The sequence below is a fragment of the Mus pahari genome, chromosome 5 (assembly GCF_900095145.1).
Source record: "Mus pahari chromosome 5, PAHARI_EIJ_v1.1, whole genome shotgun sequence".
Taxonomy (NCBI): domain Eukaryota; kingdom Metazoa; phylum Chordata; class Mammalia; order Rodentia; family Muridae; genus Mus; species Mus pahari.
This window is the reverse complement of record NC_034594.1, coordinates 53459670-53475735: the sequence shown is the minus strand read 5'-3', so window position 1 is coordinate 53475735 and position 16066 is coordinate 53459670. Positions and strand designations below refer to the sequence as shown.

The window sequence follows — 16066 nt, the reverse complement described above, 5'->3', positions numbered from 1 at the left end:
GAGAGGGAGAGGGAGAGAGGGAGAGGGAGAGGGAGAGGGAGAGAGAGAGAGAGGGTTCTTACAGTTCTGATGACTGGGAGGTCCAAGATGAAGTCCAGGCAAAAGCCATGATTTGGTGGTATCTGGTACATGCTTGCGCTCCTGGCTCATACACCACCTCTTCTCCATGTGTGTTCATTGTGTGTTCATGCAGCAGAGAAGGCAAACAGGTTTCTTTAGGCCTTTTTATTTGGCTTTGACAATTACTGGGGTCACCCCTAATCTGCTTTTCTGGCTGCTGGTCTGGCTGTCTCCCCAACAGAGTTCCCCAGATACTTGTTTCTCCTGGCCATGTGTATGGGACATTGCCTCCTGTGGGGTTCCTCTCTCTCCTCCTCTCTCTCCTCCTCTCTCTCTCCCCTCCTCCTCCTTCCTCCTCTCTCCTCCTTGCTCTTCCTCCTTTCTTCCCCACCCCCAACCAGGTAACTCAAAATCCACCTACCTCTAACTCCTCCAGTAATCGGCTGTAGTCATTTTTTACTGAAATTTAAGGTTTGGGGTTTTTTGGTTTTTGTTTTGTTTTGTTTTGTTTTTTGTTTTTTTTCGAGACAGGGTTTCTCTGTATAGCCCTGGATGTCCTGGAACTCACTTTGTAGACCAGGCTGGCCTCGAACTCAGAAATCCACCTGCCTCTGACTCCAGAGTGCTAGGATTAAAATCGTGCGCCACCATGCCTGACGAAATTAAGTTTAAATTACCTTAGTTTTAAATTAAGGAACAAGGTTCATGCAACAAAAGTTGGTAAACTGTGAGAACTCACTACAATCCATAGCAACAGGTCAGACCTCCACAGCATCCATTTGCAGCTGAGCACTACACAGACACTTATTTTCCACTCTCTGATCAGTTGTGAATTTCTGAATGAACCATCCACTGTGTAAAGAAGTTTCTCAGATGAGGTTTGAGAACTGTACTAATTTATGGGTGTAGAGATGCAAAGTTAGAGGGCAGTTTGATGTCCTTTAGCAGACTAATAGTAGCAAGTTCACCTCTGGGACTGGTAGGATCTCCAGGTCTTCTAGACCATGTACCAGGCGTACATTTGCTCCTGTGGAAAGGGGCCTTAAGTCTAGTCAGAAAGGATTTGCTTGGCCCTGGAACATTCAAGACATTATTACAGCTGTGGACACATCTTTGCCATTCTGACTATTACTGGAGTTTGTAGTTCATAGTTAAGCAAGAGCATTGATTCCCCCCGCCCCAGCAGCCTACATCACAACTCCCCATACTATGAGAGCTAGGCAGCAAGGAGGGGCCTCCAGTCAGTACCAACTTGATTGTATTAGGTTTCAACCTTTGAAACTGGGTACAGAGTAGATACAGATATTCACCCTACAGCACCAGACCTGGAGATCAATGTGATGGGCCAGGCCAAGGAAAAAGGAACGGTCCAGGACCAACCCCAGGGGAATTCTGTGTTCCTCTCTGGTTTTAGTATTCTTAGCTCTGCAAAGAAGTGTCAGACCAGAGCAGCTCTGTTTTTTTCCCCAAGACATCCTTTGGAGTCAGTCTTCAGTTCTTCAGAGCCCTTCCATACTCTCATTAAACAGAATTTATTCTAATAACAGATGAGGGATGTGACAGCGTCTCCATGGTGAACTAGATTGAAAGCTTTAGATGACAAGGGGTCTGGATGGTGTGTAGGCATATGTGGACATTTCCCCAAACCCCAGTGGGAAGCGTACTTACACTAGGGTCTTTTATAAACTTGACAAGAGCAAACAAAGCAAGCTGCTGTTTGACAAGTTGCTGGCTATCCTAAAGGGTTACAGGCTGAATATCCATGTTCTGAGCCATAGGGAAAAACGATTGGGTGGGGCCAGGGGCTCAGAGACCTTCAGAATTATTGTGGGGATAGCCTACCTTCCCCCAAAGAACAGAGTCCTAGGCTCTACAACCAAATACCTCCCCATCCCTACCCTTACAGATATACGAGCTATACAATGGTGGCTCGGTACCTGTGACATACGAGGTCCAGGTCAGCGTTCTGTCAAAGGTTCAAGAAAAAAATTTTGACCATCCTATTTTCTGCTGCCTGAACCCCAAAGGGGACATCCAGCCAGGTACTACTGCTCGGATCCTGTGGATCTTCTCGCCCATCGAGGCCAAGACCTACACAGTGAGCAGTGGCCCCGAGAGTCCTGGGGGTGGTTGGAGTTGGAGCTGTGACCTCCTTGCTGCTTTCTGATCTCACCAGTTCCTTCCCGCCTCTGGAACTTGCCAGGTGGAGGTACCCATACACATCATTGGATGGAACTCAGCAGTCATCTGCTTCCAAGGAGTAGGATATGACCCCTGTGTCATGGGTGACACCGCCCCTTTCCACAGCATCTCTTCGTGGGACCGCAGTTCCATATCCTCTAGGCTGATGGTTCCTGGGCAGGTGGGAGAAAGGGAGCTGGGGAAGCCAGAGGCAATGAAGGGCCTTAGAGTCAAGGGTGGCCAGTGCCAAGAGCTAGGGGGGCTATGGAGAAAAGGAGGTAGGTTAAGGGAGTAGAGAGGTGAGTCCTTGAATTAGTCTGGCTCCAGCTTCAAAGAGCACCCTTGTCACCTAATGCCCAGTATAGCTGCTTGGGACACTGACGTGGAAATCCACCCATATCAGGTGCCTTGATCCCAGCTTTTTCTGTGAGTATAGGACTGAGGGATACTGCAAGATTTATGCAGAAATCATCCTATTCTAGGTACTGTCTTCATCCAGAACAGTCCTCTCCTGGGTTCAAGCAGATTTTGCTCGAGATATTAGTGGTCACCAATACTACCTTTAGTCCATACATTTCTTATTGTCAGGAGGCCTGGTCCATTCAGCTAGCTGTCCATCTGTTCAGCTACTCAGATATGCACTTTCCCATATACCCACTGAACCACACATCCCTTACTAATCTATGCATTCATCTATACAGCCATCTATCCATGGGCCCACGAACAATCACTATACTACATACTTTTCCACTGGACCCATAATTCATGATGAACAAATTGCAGAAGGCTTTAGGGAGTTATCCTAGCTCTGACTGAATGTGAGAAGAATTTGGAAAAGCTGCCGGTGCCCCCTGAACCTTAGCAACACACCCAGCACAAGAGAACAACTTGGCCTACAGTAGAGGGCCAATGTGAGGGTCAGATGCGTGGAAATCTAACATAATAATTGGCCAGTTGGAGCCAGTTGTGCTTCTGTGACTTCCTCTTCATGACCCCAACGCTGATGCTATGTTGTCTTCGCCAACAGAATGTCTTCCTGTCCCAGTCTCACATCTCCCTGGGAAACATCCCTGTGCAGAGCAAGTGTAGCCGCCTGCTCTTTCTCAACAACATCTCCAAGAATGAGACAATTGTCTTCACCTGGAAGCCAAGGTCCTTAGACTTTGGAGAGGTGAGAGTCCACATCTGCTTCCAGAATCAGAACTTAGGGCTAGGCTCCAGCCTCATTCTGTACAGCCCCATCTCACCCCATCCTGTTCCTTCCAGCCCAGCCTATCCTACCTAGTACATCTTGTCTTGCCCTATCTTACTTCATACTGTCCTCTCCAATCCAATCCTGTCCTTCCCTGTAACATCCCATCCCATCCCATCCCATCCCATCCCATCCCATCCCATCCCATCCCATCCCATCTTGGACCACCTTGCTGCATCCTTCCTCCCAAATCCACAGGCTCTTTCCCTAAATCACCAGGTAACTGTGAGTCCCATGGAAGGAGAAGTGGCTCCTGAAGAGGGAGCCCCAATCCTAGTGACCCTGAAGGCCTCCGTTCATGCCAGCTTCTATAGCATAGACTTGATATGCAAGGTAAGGACGAGCTACAGAGAAACACATGGGGCCGAGACACAGCTTCCAATTAATGGGACAGAGAGGATTCTGAGGTCTGAAAACCCTTAGAGAAAGGTAGGACCCAGCCCTTGGAAGGGCTCAAGGTGAGCTACAGCTGAGACCCTCCAGATCTAGGCCCTCTCTCATCTTGTGCTGGGCCCAGGTATACCAGCAGGAACTCATGCAGCAGTATCACAAGGAGCTACAGCAATGGAACGAAGAGAAGGCTCGACAGGAGGTGGAGTTCACCATCACAGATCGGAAAGTAAAGGTGAGGAGGGCTGAGTGGACCTCACATTCCCAGATCCCACTGGCCTCACCAGAGGAGAGAGAGAGGCAATGCACTGGGGTAGCTTTCCATGTGAAACTGGCCGACCTGCCCCAAGAGATTAGATTCTGCTCACCAGACTCAGCAGAGAAGCTCCACAGCTGTCCTGAGCCATCCAGTGTGAGGAAGACTGGCTGGCAACTCCCTGCTCCACACAGGAGGGGCTCATGGGTGCCCGTGGTGTGCTGAGCATTGAGAACACACAGGGACGACACAGGGCTCACCTTCTGATGAAGGACACCGGCCTAGTGGCCTTCAGGGCAAGATCTGGAGGGGGCTTTAGGTTTGATTCTTGCCTTGGAGCTTTGCTAAGTACGTGACCCTGGTTAAGCTACCGACTCTCTTCGTCCCTTGACTCTAAAATGATCATAAGATAAACTAGGAATTTTCTGCAAGATGATCCACGGGAGAGAGATGAGACAGGACTGGCCATGAGTTATTAATAGTTAGAGCCGAGTGACTGAGCGAAGAGGCTGCAGAATTTGCTCCCATGTAGCAATGTATTCTACAATGCCTGTAGCTCAGTCATTGTAGAATACTTCCCTAGGAGGGTGTCAATTCTTACCTTGTTATCTTAAAAGAAAGACTGTCTCCATGTTAGTCCTGCTTACAACTAGTAGAATCAGAATAGGCAAGATTGAGGTTCTTATTGCTGGTGTGATAGATTGAGGTTAAGAATGAAGTTTGCCTGCTTCTCCCTGATGAGATTTGACCATAAAGGCTACATATCCATGGACTCTCTTTAGATGCTTCCCATTCCATTTTTCCTTTAAGCTCCAGGCTCTGGGCACTTCCTGGGTGCCCACCCAGACTCTCTGTTCTGACTTTGCTTAGTCTCCAGATGCTGGGAGCTTCCTGGAGTTTCATTTAGGTTTAATGGTGTGATAGATTGAGGTTAAGAATGAAGTGACTGAGCGAAAAGACTGCAGAATTTGCTCCCATTTTGTATACATAATCTGGGGTAGGGTGGGGTGGGGGTTCTGTTTTGTCTTTGTTTGTTCGTTTGTTTGTTTTTAACAGGGAGTCATACTCTTCTTGCCTTAGCCTCTTAAGTGCCAGTTCTCGGCATGAGGTACTATTACACTAAATGCTTTGAAATACGTCCTAGTGCTTGTGAAATACTCACTTTGGAGTTAGAACTGTGAGCATTAATATATACAGTGTGCCTCTAGCCGAGCCCAGTATCCAGCAGCTACTTCTGAAACACGGACTGTTATCTATCTGCAGGGAGACAAAATGGTAGACATAAAACACGCTGGCTCCTCATTCCACTGCCTGCCAACATTCATGGTTTTAAGTCTCTGCTTCACCTGAAGCTTGGGCCGTCTGTGATACCGATCATACTGGGGCTGCTTTCCAGCTGTCCTCAGAATGCAGGCTGCTTCCTTGTCTCTCTGATCCCAAAGACCCAGGGTCCCAAGGGGAAGCAGCTCTGGGGCCAGCCTCCCTATGTCTGACCACATTTTCCTCTCGATCCTTCACTTGACTGAGCAGGTTTTCCCTGTCTCTTCCCAAGTGGCCTTACCTAGGGAAGGTTCTAGAAGAGAGTAGCACTGGGAGGTAGGCAAAACCAAGAGGGGAATGCGAGGCCTGGTTATTTAGAGAGATGGAAGTGGACATCACTGGAGCTGTCACATCCTAAGCTGGACTCTCTCTTTCAGAGGAGAGCATACTGTGCGGCCCATGAACCCCCAAAGAAGTACAAGGTGAGCCAGAAAGCCCCCAGCCATTCTGGGGATAACTGAAAAGGTTCTCGCTTGTCCCCAGAGATATCCCCAAGCCCTGAGCCAGCCTCCTAGCTGCAAGGGGGGAAAGTACCATGAGGCAAGTCCACAACCCTAAAGAGCCAGGCCAGGGAACCCACTGACAATGGAATTATAGTTGTCCTACCACCCATACCTCCATCTTCCCAAAGACGCTGCCTCCCATCACAAACCAACCATCTCTCAACCGGCCTGCCACCTGGAACCTGAAGTTGGCAAAGAAGGAGACATCATGGCCATGTCCTCAACCCCCTGTGCCAGGCCTGCTGTGTCTAGGCCTCACCGCGAGGGCCCATGCCACCGACTACTACCTGGCCAACTTCTTCTCTGAGTTCCCCTGCCACTTCCTGTACCGGTGAACATCTGGGGAAGCATGGGCCACCTCCCTCTTGTCTTAGTCCCCTCCCCCTCTGTAGAGCAGCAGATGTCCACACTCAGCCTTTAGAAAGGGTTGAAGCAAGAACAGGGCTGACGAGAGTCATTGGGCACTGTGGGCCCACATGATCACCGTTACTGCTTCGGTCCTTTTGAAGAGAGTTATAGAGGGACCCACCAAGGCTTTCCGCTGTCTCCTTTTGGCAACTTGGAGCCTCTGGGTCCTGCTCTCAACCTAAGGGTTGGGTGTGGCTCTCTGAGTACAGTAACTACATTCTGTTCAGACTGCAAGTGCGCCTGGCCTATCTATGTCCTTATGACTGAGCAGCTACCAGCATGTCTTGTACCCCTATTGCTACAGCCTAGTAGTTTTCCAAGTCCACTCAGGATATCAATGGTCTATCCCAGGGAGCTGCCAAAGAAGAAATCCTCCACGGAAGAGCCAAAATCTGAGGAAGAACTCCCTGACAAAGAGGGTCCTGTCTGTAGCCAGAAGAAGCAGCTTTTGGTTGACTGCCTCACCAGCATCATCCGGTACCCACTGTTCCATGCGCCTTCCTTCCCGCCCTCTCATCTCTCCAGCTGCTCTTGCCCAAGCTTCAGAAGGCCTGACACTTCTCTACCTGAGGGGGTGGGGAAAGAATTCCTTTGTAAGATCCCTTGGCTGGGAGACACTTGGGATAGACCAGAGCTAGCTAGGTGGGCCTTCGGCCTGAATCCTGGCTCTATCACTTTCTGTGGCAGGCTTGAGGATGTCTCCAGGAGACCTGCCCTTTGTCTGGGTCATTCTGGCTTGCTGGCTCTGCCTGCATCCCACCCTGTTCACCTCTAAAATGCCACAGAGCTCAAAGATGCCTTGTTCCAAGGGCTATACTCCCTGACTTAGCACTTGATAGCATAAAACAGTAGCCAGAACTGTCTCCCATGGGCAACAGGGAGACCAAAGTTGCCCTGGCTGGAAGCCCTTTCATTAGATTTCATCTTTCTTTTCTCCTGACCAGGGGTCTACTGGAAGACAAGAATTTCCATAATGCTGTGGACCAAAGCCTGGTGGAGCAGGTGCCTTACTTCTGCCAGTTCTGGAATGAGCAGTCAGCCAGGTTCCTAGCCCAGAAGAGCAGCTTGTACTTAGTGCCGATCCTGTCCCTGCCACCCAGCTATGAGGGCAGGAAAGGCAAGGATCAGGAGGATGACCTTTTTGGGAAGATGCCAGGGGAGCAAGAGGATGATGAAGAGGAAGAGGAAGATGAGGAGGCGGGAGAGGAAGAGGAGGACATAGAAGAGGAGATGAGCAAGGATGAGGAGGATATAGAAAAGGATGCAAAGATGACCTGGTCAGGGATTAAGGTCACAGAGGCATCCCAGCAGTCTCTGCAGTGGCAATGGCAACAGGATCTGAAAAGCATAATGAAGGAGGAGACAGAAAGTGATGAGAAAGAGGCCATTGGGAGGTGAGCAGCGGGGGACCCGAGGAGGACTTGGGAGAAACTGACACTGAGGCTGGCCCAAGCTCTTGGTGTAGTGTAAGATTTGGGTGGGAGGGTTTTCAGAAGAGCAGAACCCAGCTGTGTGTAGTGTGTGATACCTGATTGATAGCGTTTGCCAGCCAGCACTACTGGGCACAGAGTGGCAGTGTTCAAAGTCTCTTCCGTGGACAATTAGGACCAGAGAACAAGTACCACTTCTGGTTTTTTGTTTTGTTTTGTTTTGTTTTGTTTTGTTTTTTTGTTTTTTTTTGTTTTGTTTTGTTTTGTTTGAGACAGGGTTTCTCTATATAGCCCTGGCTGTCCTGGAACACACTTTGTAGGCCAGGCTGGCCTCGAACTCAGAAATCTGCCTGCCTTTGCCTCCCGAGTGCTGGGATTAAAGGCGTGTGCCACCACGCCTGTACCACTTCTTCTGATACCACTGTTTTCTGGGGCCTCTTTGTGGAGGTGGGGTGGGGTTGCATTCTGTCCTTTTGGGATTCCTTGGCCCCACATAGCTTCTTGTGCATCCTCTCCTCCTTACCATCCTCAAAACCCAGCTCTGGGATTGCAACTACCTCACCTAGGTTTGATTCTTAGCCACACAACTAGCATCTGTGAAATTGCAACGGGATGTGCCTCCCCCGCCCCACCGCCGCCACCTCCCCCCCCACCACCCCCCCCTGCCGCCACCAAGTGTTGCCACCAGAGGCAGGGCTTTCTGTGGGAAATCTGTGCAAAGCCCACTGTACAGCACATTGGAGCACTGCTAGGTGAAAGGTGGCTTGCAGGTCTGTAACCTTGGCAACAAGAGCAACATCCTCCTTCCAGGCTACCAGCTTTTGCCAACCTGCAGGAAGCTATACTGCAGAACATGATTCAGAACATCCTGGTAGAGGCAAGCCGTGGAGAGGTCGTGCTCACTTCGAGGCCCCGCATCATCGCCCTACCGCCAGTCAGCATGCACAGGTCAGGGGTTTGGGCTTAGCCTCCTTGGTTGGAGGAGTGCAAGCCAGGAGAGACATTCAGATGTGTTTGAAAGCCTCACCCTCATTCCTACTTGCGGCCTTCTCTTTTGCAGGACAGACACCCTCCTGCAGATGTCACAAGGGGAAATGCTCTGCTCTGGGATACAGCATCCTGACTGTTTGCTGGTGTCAGCATCCAGCCCCTCTTACATGACTGCCTAAATTGTCCCTGTTCCCCCCCCCGCCGCCTTTTTTTTTAACTGTTCTGCAAGTAAACCATTTAGTTCCACATGCCAATCTACATGGCTTTTATTTACTCCTGCCTGGAAAAAGAAGTATGTTGAAATATGTGGAAGGCGAGAGTTTTTGAGACCCATCTATTTAGAAATGGGAGGGTACATTTCCCCTTGATTGGCAAAAGTTCTTCATACTTGCAGTGAGGTGTTGTTCTTAGTCTGGCCAGTGGAGGGCGCTTCAGGAGAGGCATAGCTGATCTTTGCAACAGTGTAACTTGGTTGACACACACAAATAAAACAAAAAACAAAACTAAAGAAAACAAACAAACAAACAAACAAAAAAGAGGATTCCTAGGCCTGGTGGGCTAAATAGGTAGCCATGGAGATAGCATCTTCTCACATGTGCTCACCAGCACTTCCAGGGCCAACCTGGTTCCCTGAACTATTATGCTAAGAGGTTAAAATGAATCTGGGAACCCGGACGTGGTGGCGCACGCCTTTAATCCCAGCACTCGGAAGGCAGAGGCAGGCGAATTTCTGAGTTCGAGGCCAGCCTGGTCTACAAAGTCAGTTCCAGGACAGCCAGGGCTATACAGAGAAACCCTGTCTCGAAAAACAAAAACAAAAACAAAAAAATGTATCTGGGAGGTGGTGGTGCAAGCTAGCAAGCCTTTAATCTCAGCACTCAGGAGGCAGAGGCAAGCGTATCTCTGTGAGTCCAGCATGGTCTACAGATCTAGTTGTAGGACATAATGGCTACAAAAGGGAACCCTATCTCAAAACGAACAAACAAGTTAAAAAAAAAACAAAAAACGAGGTATACCGCAGAGGCCAGATTTATGATCTGGGTACTTGTCGAATACAAAGTTTGGTGGGCTACGAATGTTACTAAATAACCTCCATTGCAAACCACTCCTGAAACCCTTCGCTAGAAGGTCCGCCTCTGTTTTCTCCCTAAGCACTGCTGGGCAGCCTCCGTCTTCTGCTCCTCCCTGAGCACAGAGCCAGGTGGGTGGAAAAGTGACATCTGGTGTTGTTCCAGAGGCGCTCCTGGTCCCGGTACCCTCCCCTGCACTCCTGTCCCTTCCCTCCCTCCCTCATCCCCCCTACCCGCTGCCAAGGCCTCTGCAAAGGCTGGCTCTTTGAGCGGGGGGTGGGGGTGGGGGTGCTCCGCCTCCATGAGTCAATATTTGCCCCGAGCAAACGGGCGTCCGGACAGGTGTGTGTGTGTGTGTGTGTGTGTGTGTGTGTGTGTGTAGGGGCGGGGACTGAACTGGCAGTATAAGAGTGCTCTGAGTCCTGGCTCGGGCACAAGCTTCGGGGCGTGGGTTGGGGACGAAGCCAAGCCTGGCTGGTTTGGGCGGAGGGGCAGAAATGCTGCGGCGGGTGGCCCGGGAGGGAGGGGCCGGCCAGGTGTGCACCTGTGGCGTCTGCCGCTGCCGCCGACGTGTCAGCCACCGCGGTGCTCAGGTGAGAGCGGCGGCTAGCGGGAGCGCTGTGCACTCGAGGAAGCTCATCCACCAGACTCCGCCGACGACTGCCGCCCGGCCCCGGGTCCTCCGCTCCGGCCCCGCGACGAGCCCCTCGCACAAACCGGACCTGAGCGTTTTGTTCGTTCGGCTCGCGTGAGGCAGGGGCGGCTTCTCAGCATCAGCCCTGGGGCCGGCCAGATCGCCAAGCAAACACCGATCCGCCGTCGCCACCGCCACCATATGGGTCGCAGAGGCTGAGCACGGTCCCCCCAGGGGGGAGACAACCGGTTCCCATCAGGCCCCGCCTGCCCTGCCCGCAGACTCTGAGCTGCCAGGCATAGCTCGCTGCAGGGTAATGCGGGCTGAGCAGGCTCCAGCGGGATGGCCGCAATGGGCTAAGGTCTGGAAACTGAAGGTGAAAACTGCGACTCTAGTCCTGCTTTGTCCCAGCGAATTCTGTGGCCTTGGGGGAGTGTTATCAAAAAGTCTTGGTTCTCCCATTTGCAAAACGAAGCAGCCAGCAGCCTTTCTCACAGTAGTCAGGGCCTCCACTAACCTCTTTATTCTGGTCCCTGGACCCCTAGCCACTCTGCTGAGTCCCTTTAACCCTTTAACCTCACAGTGCCAGGGTGGAAAACCTGGGAGCGGTGAGCTGAGGTCTTCTGGGCAGACTCAAATCCACCCCACCCCTCAGACTCTTTCCACTGCCGCCCGAAAATTTCACTTCCACCTCCTCTCGGGTCGTCTTCCAGTCCAACCGTATCTGAGATCAGCAGACAGCAAAAAGGACGAACAGGGTCTTCAGGCACAGGAAAGCGCTCACCACCTTCCTCAAAACCCCTAATCTGTATTCTCTGCAGCCCAGTCAGACGGGCTAGACTGGGTCTAGGTAGCACACAGCTCAGCCAGAGTTCCTTTGGCCATGGATCACTAGCCACAACCTAGATCTGGAATGGGCCACCCCCATTTCAGTTACTTAAAATGCTGTGACCTGGCTTGCAAGAAGGGGATTGTCTTACACTCTGGCAGAGGAGCCCAAACCAAGAGCTCCATACAAGGCACTGCCGGAAGGGAGGTTAGGCTAGGGGTGAGTGAGGTTGTCCTGTGTGATTCCAGGTGCCTTCCATGCCCCCTCATGACAATGTATGGTGACAAAGGCCAGCTGTAGACTAAGGGTAGACAAAAGCTCTCTCTCATATAGCAGCAAGGAGCCCCTGGCTGGTTCCCCAATAGGATAAAGAAGCAATGGAGGAAAGTAGTAACCCACATACCAAGACAGAAGCAATGCCAGGGAGACGATGTGACCATAAACCAAACTTTCCTACAACTGCTGTCTTGTAGAGCCAGTGCTCTACTACCCAAACCCCTAGCTACCAGGAGGCCCCACTGGATCTGCTGAGCTCCTGAGAAATGTTTGCAAAGTGGTTCTGATGAGGAGAAGGATGGGTTCTTGACAGAACTAGTCCCAAGGCCAACTAGGTCCAGGTTTCCTCAGATGGGGATGTATGACCTCCACCTTGGCCTCCATGACCAGGTTCTTCCTGTGGAACCCTCTTTTCCCCTTTGCCCTCGCTGGCATCCAGCCATTTAGCTGGATCTCCTTTCCTGTGTCATTGACAGCTCACCTCCCAGTTCCCCAGACACAGCATGGAGGTAGCACACCTTTTGTGGGGTTCAGATCCTGAGTCTGCACAACTGAAGTCTGTCCTTGGAATGGTCCCAGAACCTACAAAAGCAGCCCTTGGAAGTAGGGTGGCAATAGAGGGACCAAGCAATGGGGTGAGGATCTGGTCTGGTAACACTTCCTCAAGCCTCCTTCCCCACATCCCCACCCCCTAACCATTTCCAAGATTCACTTTTGCAGGCCATCAAGGGGCATCTGGCCTCTCCTCTGGGTCCCTCCTCCCCCGTCAGGCTGAGGTGGAGTCTGTGGGTGCCTGGCAAGCCTGCAGGTGCTGGGACAGAAAGGAGGGGGTACTGAGCAGCTGGTGTGCGGGCTGCCCCTCCCCCTTCCTGCTCCAAGCCAGAGCCTGCTTCCTGTCTTCCCTGTCAGCACTCCTGGTAAGGGGAGGGAACAGGTTGGGGGGGGGGGAGAGGGAAAGGACGATCAGTTAAGTGCTGCCCTGGGGGAAGAGGTGGGGGCTGGGGGACCGAAGAGGAGAAAAGGCCAAGGGGAAGGCTGAGAAAGAGAGGAGAACAGGGGCCAAACGTAGATAGTGTAGCCCAGAGCCTAGTCAGGTACAGAGCAGAGGGGAGCCACTCTGGGAAGGGCAGGGGAAGCAACAGAGCAGGCAGACAGTGGAGGCAAGACCTAGGGGAAGGAGGCAGAGACAATCAGAGAGAAACCAGACACACACACAGACACACACAGATGGGGGGTGCCGGGGTGGGGGGGACGTCTTGTGAAAGAACAGGAGATGGGAGTTAGAGATCCAGTGCACAGAGGAGTGGTGGAGGGAGAAGAAAGTGTGACGCAGGGTGGGGTGGGGAAGTGACCCCAAGGGAGGATCGAGGGGGGTCACAGATGGCAGACTCCAGTGAACCCTCTCCTCCCATAAGAAGCCAGAAGATGGGAAGGCACAGACAGGGCTCACACTTGCAGTCCCTGAACAGAAGCCGGCTTGACTCCATCTTTCCCCATCAGGTCGCTGCTGAGCAGCTGCCCTGCCCCCACCCACTCGGGAGCATCTGGCTCAGCCTTGGAACCTCTGGGCTCCGGGAAGTCCTCTCAGGGTCTGCGTGAGAATGGAGAGACAGGGCAGTGGGGGCTCACATCCAGGTGCTAATCCCTGAGCAGCCAGGGTAGTACCAGGGCCTGGGTGACCTTCTTGGAGATTAATCCCCATGGAGACAGGGCAGCTCGCCCCCTCACTCTCTGCCTATGCCAGGTGGGTAGCTAGCTGGTGGCAGGGCAGGTGGGGCAAGCCAGGAACAGGCTGGGGAGGGAAGAGAGCCTTCCTTGGACATGGCAGGGTCAAAGGCAGACATGGCTGAGAGGCCCCCTCCAGCAACCAGCTTAGTTTACAGGTTTAAAAAAAAAAAAAAAAAAAAAACCCTGAGGCCCCAAGCAGCAGATGGGGTGGGGTGGGAGCAGGCAGAGGCCACTTGTGGAGCAATGAAAATCAGAGGAACCAGAAGGTGGATCTTCAGTCCTACCCCTCCATCTTTGTTTGTTTGCTTCTTGACACCCTAGGCCTGAGCAAGAAGAGGGGAACTTTAGAACACCTCCCCTGACCCTGTGAGTGGCAGAATGGCTTCTGGGAGGCAGAGGGCCATAAGTGAAAGATGTTCTATGCTAAGTACTCTCCTGGGAAGCCTGGAGGCAGGATCCCAGGGTCCTGCTTTCTGCCTTGACCCCCTCCCAATCCAACCCCACCCCATCCCAGAGGAAGTGGGGAGAACTCCCCAGACAAAGGCATCCATGACCTGAAAATATACAACCGGTAACTGTTAACTGTTAATTTGTTGTGTGGTGTGTACATTGCACGGTGGTTCTGTGTTTTACATACATTTAAATCTTCACTGGAGTCAAGACAAACGATTCCCACTTTACAGAGGAGAAAATGCAAAGGTAACGTGGAGACTTAGCCCCACTTTGAAGCAGCTGAGCTGGGCTCTACTCCCAGGCAGCAGTGTGGTTCCAGAGCACCTCCTAACCTCCAGTACCTAACCAAGTGATGCCACGGGGGGGGGGGGCATGTGTGCCTGTCAGTTGGCTCATGAGGGGTGTGCTCCAGTGTGAGCCCTCCCCAGTGCTCAGCACAAGATACCGTAAGTGACTGGACAAATGTCTTATTACCAATGAGGTGTCTATTAAGTCCTGAGACAGGACAGCTAACTGATCAAGTTGGTGGGATCTCGCCCCTGTACCTGTTACCAAGGATGACTCTATCCACACTTGGCTGTGGACCTGTGTGCATGTGTCCTCTCCCTGACATCCTAGAAGAGTCTAGTAGCAGCTGCCTGGGTGTCTAGGTGAGTGAACAGTGAAAGCTGCCTCGCACCTCTCTGGATGGGGGATCTATGGGTTCTCCAGCCTTACTGAGGGACAGAGAAGATGGTGGGATAATGGGTCTATGTGGGTGGGGCTCCCCCATCTGCACAATGAACTGAGTTATCTCTGTCTCCTGGGAGACAAGGCTTGTACAGCCCCAGGGAAGGAGCTCACCAGCCTGTTCCAGACCTGGAATAGGGTGGGGACAAGAGGAGCCAGGCTGCACAGGAGAGGCTGCCCAAGGGACTGGGGTGGGTGAGAGCACACACAGAATTTGCATTTTCAGCCAGAAGGCCCTGGGTAATTTCCCTGTGAAATGAGGGGAAGAGGTGGGATCAGACTACTCTGGGGAAAGGACCTTAGCCACCAGCACCTCAAAACTGTCCGAAAGTACAGAGAAGTACGGCTCTTCACGGGGTGGGACTTTATTTAGGGGTGGTGATCTTTCCTGAGATGGAGATGTAAGCAGGAACTCAGGATTAGGCGAAGTGTGAGATCCTTACAGAAGCCTAGAGGTTTCTTATGGCTCTAAGGGTCGATGTGGAATGAGTGTGGGGTGGGGTAGACAGAGTAGAATGGGGTGGAGATGCAGATAAGGCCTTTGGACTTCTGGGATTTGTATGTCAGAGATTCCCCCCCCCCCATATGAGATGACTACCTCAGTGGGGGCCACAGTGGAAACTGTTATGATGAGATCCTTGTGAGGTCTCCAGGTGATTTGGGGGTACAGGTCTGAGGTTGCTGCCCCTGCCCCGCCTATTCCCTGAATGTCAAATCTGTGGATGTGGAGGAGGTAAAAGGGATGGTACTGAGCTGGCAAACAAAGCCACCTGGGCATCCATCCTTCAGGAAGCTCTAAGCTCAACTGATCTGGGAAAGCAAACAGGAACCAGCTGCTGGGGGTAGGAGGGGGCATAAGGGGAGACCAGGGGCTGGAATTAAACCAGCCTGGTGGAGAAAGGAGGCTAATGAAAAGAGTGGGTATCCAGCACAGAAAAAGAACCTTAGTCCTGTTCTGGCACGCCAGGGTGTAGGGGTTGCCCGGGGTCTCTTGAGCTTTGTCCATTATTAGTGTCTTCCCTTTCTTGGTCTCTGAGGCTTGGGGTGGGGTCGGGGGACATGGTCCTCAGTTGCTGTAGGCAGTAGCAGCAGGTGTAATGGTAGACAGGTGTAGACAGATATGCCCTTTAGCTCGTTGCAGATAGAACTAAAAGCCACGGATGGGTACTGAGACCTATATATTCTCCTGATGAGGAAACGCAGGTACAGACAGTGGGGGAGAGACTGGCTGCTGCCAAGAGGAGAATTTCCAACTGGAAAGGGTAGGCTTCTGGTGTAAATCACCACCCCTAAACCCAAGTGACACCTAATTCTAAGGAGTCTCTCATTTTCCCTCTGCCTGGAGTAAACACACATCTCTGCCGAGAGTACTGGCCAGCACATAAACTGGAAGTTGCCCTCGCACACCTCAGGCTCAGCTCCTGATAAACATGACAAACACAGCCCCACAGTCACCAACAGTACAGAGATGTACAGCTTGTTGTCAACACCACAGCCTCTCCTGACCAACCTCTCTCTCTCTCTCTCTCTCTCTCTCTCTCTCTCTCTCTCTCTCTC

At 51.9% G+C, this 16066-nt stretch overlaps 1 protein-coding gene across 1 annotated transcript in view; it reads left to right on the top strand.

The window, feature by feature from the left end:
- Cfap65 (cilia and flagella associated protein 65) overlaps nt 1-8969 on the top strand; it is a 33896-nt gene extending 24927 nt beyond the window's left edge. The window contains exons 23-33 of the mRNA XM_021198538.2: nt 1967-2158; nt 2264-2422; nt 3269-3412; nt 3713-3826; nt 4011-4118; nt 5837-5881; nt 6091-6293; nt 6722-6847; nt 7315-7764; nt 8611-8748; nt 8861-8969. Of these exons, the coding sequence (XP_021054197.1) occupies nt 1967-2158; nt 2264-2422; nt 3269-3412; nt 3713-3826; nt 4011-4118; nt 5837-5881; nt 6091-6293; nt 6722-6847; nt 7315-7764; nt 8611-8748; nt 8861-8969 (1788 nt within the window). The remainder of the gene's footprint in view (nt 1-1966; nt 2159-2263; nt 2423-3268; nt 3413-3712; nt 3827-4010; nt 4119-5836; nt 5882-6090; nt 6294-6721; nt 6848-7314; nt 7765-8610; nt 8749-8860) is intronic.
- Nucleotides 8970-16066: the final 7097 nt, after the last annotated feature.